This window comes from Octopus bimaculoides, chromosome 4, assembly GCF_001194135.2.
Source record: "Octopus bimaculoides isolate UCB-OBI-ISO-001 chromosome 4, ASM119413v2, whole genome shotgun sequence".
Taxonomy (NCBI): Eukaryota; Metazoa; Mollusca; class Cephalopoda; order Octopoda; family Octopodidae; genus Octopus; species Octopus bimaculoides.
The window spans coordinates 141,162,029-141,167,534 of record NC_068984.1 but is presented as its reverse complement, the minus strand read 5'-3'; the positions used below and the strand labels follow the sequence as shown (position 1 = coordinate 141,167,534).

Below are 5,506 nucleotides of genomic sequence, written 5' to 3'. Positions count from 1 at the left end.
GGAGGATTCTGATATATAAATTGTTAAATAAAATTTTAGAAAGGCATGGGTACAATTATACAAGCAGCGTCATGAGAAGTTGACATTTAAGATAAATGATAGGAAGAACGAAAGACTATATATGAGAGAAATAATGTGTCGACGTAATGAAAGTTTTTAGCGTTGGAAAATAAGGACAATTGAGAAAAGAATTAGTGAGGCAACAATGAAATATAGAAAGTGTTCGGATGTCTAGAATGAACCAAATATGGATGTCTAGAAACAGTAGGGATCTCTAGAATGAACTAACAAAGAACGTAAGATTCTGAAAAGTGCAGTCACAAAAGAAACGCAGAAAGTACACTGCATTCAAAAGGTAGAGTATATTTATCTTTGATTTGCAGTATATATTTACTTTATGTTGAAAATAATACTACGTATCAGTTTGCATTACTTTCCTCGTGAGGAAGCGTGTGAAACTTTTAATATCAGCACCGCTACAAGGACTATGTTCATAATAAAAAGAATGACTAAACCATTTCACAGACACGCATGCACACACATGCACGCACACACGTCATATGCTTCTATGTATGTATGTATGTATGTATGTATGTATGCATGTATGTATGTATGCATGCATGCATGTATGTACGTATATATATTCATATTAAGAGCAAGCATAGACGCACTCTCTTACCTTAGCTTTCATATGTTACTGTTAATCCAGCTCAATGTTCCAATAAACCAAAACACCGACGCTGGTATTCGTTCGGTTTTTAGTATTCGTGATCATAAAATGATCGCAGTTTTACATTGAATTTGATAGAAAGACACAAATAGAAGGAAACGAACGAATGAATAATGTAAGACTAAAAAAAAACAATGGCCGTCACGTAGAATCGAGGGTGACGTGGAAACATTAAGTTCCTCTGTGGTTTTGAACAAGCATAGACACACTGTCTTACCTTAGCTTTCATATTTGCAAGGATTTCTTCCGTATGTATATCATAATTCTTTTTCTTCTGTTCTTCAATTCGCAATTTTTCATTTTCTTTTTCCTGTGCCACTTTCTCAATTCTTTCGTTCTCATCATCATTTAGTTCCTTCATTTGATTACTGATTCGAAGACCGAGCACCTCGAGATATTTCTGACGTTGCCTGTAAAAGACAAATTAGACGCATAGTTAGGGTATTTTTATGACATTATTTCTTGCTGACGACCAGGAACTTCTTGAATTCTGAGCTGGCAAACGAAAGGGAGTCACCAAAGGGTCACTCAACCATCTACAAATGGGTGGTGCATCTACCTCAAATTGTACCGCCTTCAAAGACGTATACTCTGGTATGTGTGGATAATATAGTTATCGTAATCGAAATATAAAATAAACTGTTTCGAATCAAAATTTTATTACAAAGAAAGGGGAAACAGAAACAAGAAGTGGGGGAATTAAGCAGCAGCAGAAGGGGGAGGGGAGGAGGCAATGGACTGCACGTTCCAGGACAATCGGCGCACCATGTGGTCATGATAGCGATGGTGTTGCCGCGGAAAACGGCCAACGACACCTACTGTAGCCGCCACGCCATCTCGCGGAGCTCATTTCTTAGACGGGCCGCCGTTATCCTGATTTTGTGGTGGAGATCGGTAGAGCGGGGTCTGAGAACCCCCGAAGACTAGATGGCGACCGACATAAACTTATAGCCGCCGGTCAGACCCCTGCATTTATCTATTTTTTCTCTCTTATGCTTGAATCGATGGGATGATCATGGATGGCATCTCATATATAGATTCGATTAGAACTGACCCGGAACTGAACTTCAATCGTCAACAAATTCAACTACAAAAACCTCTGATTCAAAATACAGCAATCACATTAACACACTAGTATCACCGTCTCACCACAACAGCCAACAGACTGAAACCACCACTTCGAAAAAAGTGAGTGTTGTGTTTTTTGTGTTGTTGTTGCCGTTGTTGGCACTCCGTCGCTTACGACGTCGAGGGTTCCAGTTGATCCGATCAACGGAACAGCCTGCTCGTGAAATTAACGTGCAAGTAGCTGAGCACTCCACACACACGTGTACCCTTAACGTAGTTCTCGGGGATATTCAGCGTGACACATTGTGACAAGGCTGGTCCTTTGAAATACAGGCACAACAGAAACAGGAAGTAAGAGTGAAAGAAAGTTGTGGTGAAAGAGTACACCATCCCCTGCCAGAGCCTCGTGGAGCTTTAGGTGTTTTCGTTCAATAAACACTCACAACGTCCGGTCTGGGAATCGAAACCGCGATCCTATGACCACGTTTTTTGTGTAGAAAATGAATATAGTAAGCGTGCATTCTAGAAAGGTACAACTAGCAGACGCATTAGTAACCACAGTAACAGCAGATCCTTATGACGTCATGTATTTGTTACATCACACTCGGCCATTCCACAATCTCTCTTTTTCTAAACAATAAGGATTTCCTTCCTTCACTCACAAACACATTTAAAAAAATTATTTAGAGTAAATTCAGCCGATCTAGTTAACTTGCAGCAGATATCTGCTATTAAATTTGTCCCTTCTCAGGGGATCAAGAATACAGAAGAGCTGAAGAGGCTTTCAACTCTGGGACAAAACCAAGTACCACTATGGCCCTTTGGAGCTATATCTGTCTACTAATCCACCAACTTTACTACTACTACTACTACTACTACTACTACTACTAATAATAATAATAATGCTTTCTACTGGAAGCACAAGGCCTCAAATTTTGTGGGAAGGGGACTAATTGATTACATCGACCCAATGTTTCACTGGTACTTAATTTACCGATCCCGAAAGGATTAATGGCAAAGTTGCCATCGCCGGAATTTGAACTCAGAACGTAGCGACAGGCGAAACACCGTTAAGCATTTCGTCCAGCGTGCTAACGATTCTGCCAGCTCGCCGCCTTAATGATAATAATAATAATAATAATAATAATAATGATAATAATAATAATAATAATAATGATGATGATGATGATGATGATGATGATGATGATGATGATGATGATGATTGTGGTGATGATGATGGTGATAATGTCAGAAATGTGGTTTTGGAGCTGGAATCACTTGGTATATTGATCGGGTTGAAAGAGTGCTCAAGTCGGAGAAATGCAAGATTTTTAGGGATTTTCCTATTCAGTTAACTAGTGGCTAGAAAATAATAAACCAAGCATATCAATAATTGATAAGGAAAAGCGAAGTTGCTTACTAATTGATCGATCATGTCTAGGATTGTAAAGAAAGAAAGTAGAAAATTAAAAAAAATACAATCCCTTAAAATGTTAAATTGCGGGAATTTTAATAACTGGTGCATTAGGAACTGTGAGTTATGATATAGACAAATGGTTGAAAGAGATTGGATTGGAAAGGAATGCTCCGCGGAGCTTCTACTGAAAATGTGCCTCTTAGGAATAGGGAAGATTACCAAGAGGGTTCTAAGCACTTGAATGACTCTTGAAAGACACTTGTGGATGCCTAAGGTTACAGGTAGTAATCCGCTATCGACATAAATTCTACCAGGAATAAGACTGAATCTGGATCAAACCAATAATAATAATAATAATAATAATAATAATAATAATAATAATAATAATAATAATTACAATAATAATAATAATAATAATAATAATAATAATACTAATAATAATAATAATAATTACAATAATAATAATAATAATAATAGCCAAAGAAATAGACAGAGAAAAATCCCAGCAATGGTTGAGAAGCTTAGGACTCAATCATCTGTATATGCAAATAATAATAATAATGATAACAACAACAACAACAACAACAACAACAACAACAACAACAATAATAATAATAATAATAATAATAATAATAATAATAATAACTCAAAGCAGAGACTGAAGGATTTTTAATTGCTGCACAAGACCAAAGCCTCCCCACCAGAAATTACCAAAAACATATAATGAAAAGAAACATAACAAGTACTGAATAATAATAATAATAATACTTTCTACTATTGGCACAAGGCCTGGAATTTGTGGGGAAGAGATAGTAGATTACATCGATCCCAGTGCTATTTCCAACGCAGGCTATCACTATCGTCTCGCAGGATTTTTCAAACTAAGGAATATGGCCGAGAAATCCTAAGAAGTGTTCTTGTAGTTTGAAGTCTGATACTGCGGCGAATTGGCAGAGTCTTTAAACACTGGATGAAGTTTTTCACGATCTTCATTTCCAACTCATTGCTATTTGAGTTCAAGTGACGCTGAAGTCAACCGTCCCCAATAAAATCGATTGTAGTTAGACCTTGAAAGGGAGATGTACCCCATCGGGTCTAAAATGTGCCTTAAAATACGCTGAGTGTCATATTCACGCCTCTTTTACTCCATCATCAAGCTGAAAGCTAAGTAAATGTTTTATAGACGTTTTTCTTTTTAATTTCGGAAAATCTTTAGTGTCATTTACCGATATCCCTTCCAGTGTAAATTTTTTTTGGGAATGCACGATTGCCGGCAAAGTTGACTTTGTCTTTTTTATTTGAGGTCGATATCAATTCTACCAAAGTGACCTTGTGTCTATTTTAGAAACCTTTAATATTTCACCATGTCTTTCTTTCATTAAGATAACTGCGGGGTATAGTTACAGCTGTAACTATCTAAGTTTGAGAGTATAGAATAACCAAACATATAGGAGCAGATACAATACTGAGAGAGCGATTATCTTCCGTTTGGCATAATAATCCTATTTTAGAGTGTTAACTTTTTTATATTCATCTTTGACTATTGTATTATTTAGGTTTTTAACTAGGCATATATTTGTAAGTCTGTCGTAGAATTAATTTTCTTATCTCTGTTTATTTATACAATTAGATGTCACAAATTTTAAAATTATGCTTTTCACCTGTAAAAAGGCATTGATATATATCATGAAATTTATGTCGCGTGTATGCGACTGTTGTCCTGTTTATTATATATACAGATTGAGGTCATTCATATTCACGTAGTGGCTGTTTATCATTAATAAGTCAAACTAAACGGTCACCTATGGGAACCGCTTCGCATCGCGAGTTCGTCTCGTCAAAGATGCCATCGTTCAACGCTTTTTTAGGTTTTGGCGCTCAAACTACTGCTGCAAAATCTGGAGGCGTTGAGGAACTTCCTACTTGAACTGGGATACAGGAAAGACCTATCTGCTTATGTGGACAACGTTTTCATGATTGTATTAATCAAAACGGAAACTGAAGTGATCGGTACCATACTGAAAGAGTAGCTGTTGGTAATGAGGAGAGCACTTGTTCTTTTCTACTCTAGGCACAAGGCCCGAAATTTTGGAGGAGGGGGCCAGTCGATTACATCGACCCCAGTACGCAACTAGTACTTAATTTATCGACCCCGAAAGGATGAAAGGCAAAGTCGACCTCGGTGGAATTTGAACTCAGAACGTAGCGGCAGACGAAATACCGCTAAGCATTTCGCCCGGCGTGCTAACGATTGTGCCAGCTCGCCGCCTTGCGGAGAACACTTATTAACG

General features: G+C 37.5%; 1 protein-coding gene across 1 annotated transcript in view; it reads right to left on the bottom strand.

Annotated features, from left to right (window-relative positions):
• LOC106882861 (cilia- and flagella- associated protein 210) overlaps positions 1-5,506 on the bottom strand; it is a 48,926-nt gene that overhangs the window by 9,438 nt on the left and 33,982 nt on the right. Inside the window, exon 6 of the mRNA XM_014933663.2 lies at positions 948-1,140. Coding sequence (XP_014789149.2) covers positions 948-1,140 — 193 coding nt within the window. The remainder of the gene's footprint in view (positions 1-947; positions 1,141-5,506) is intronic.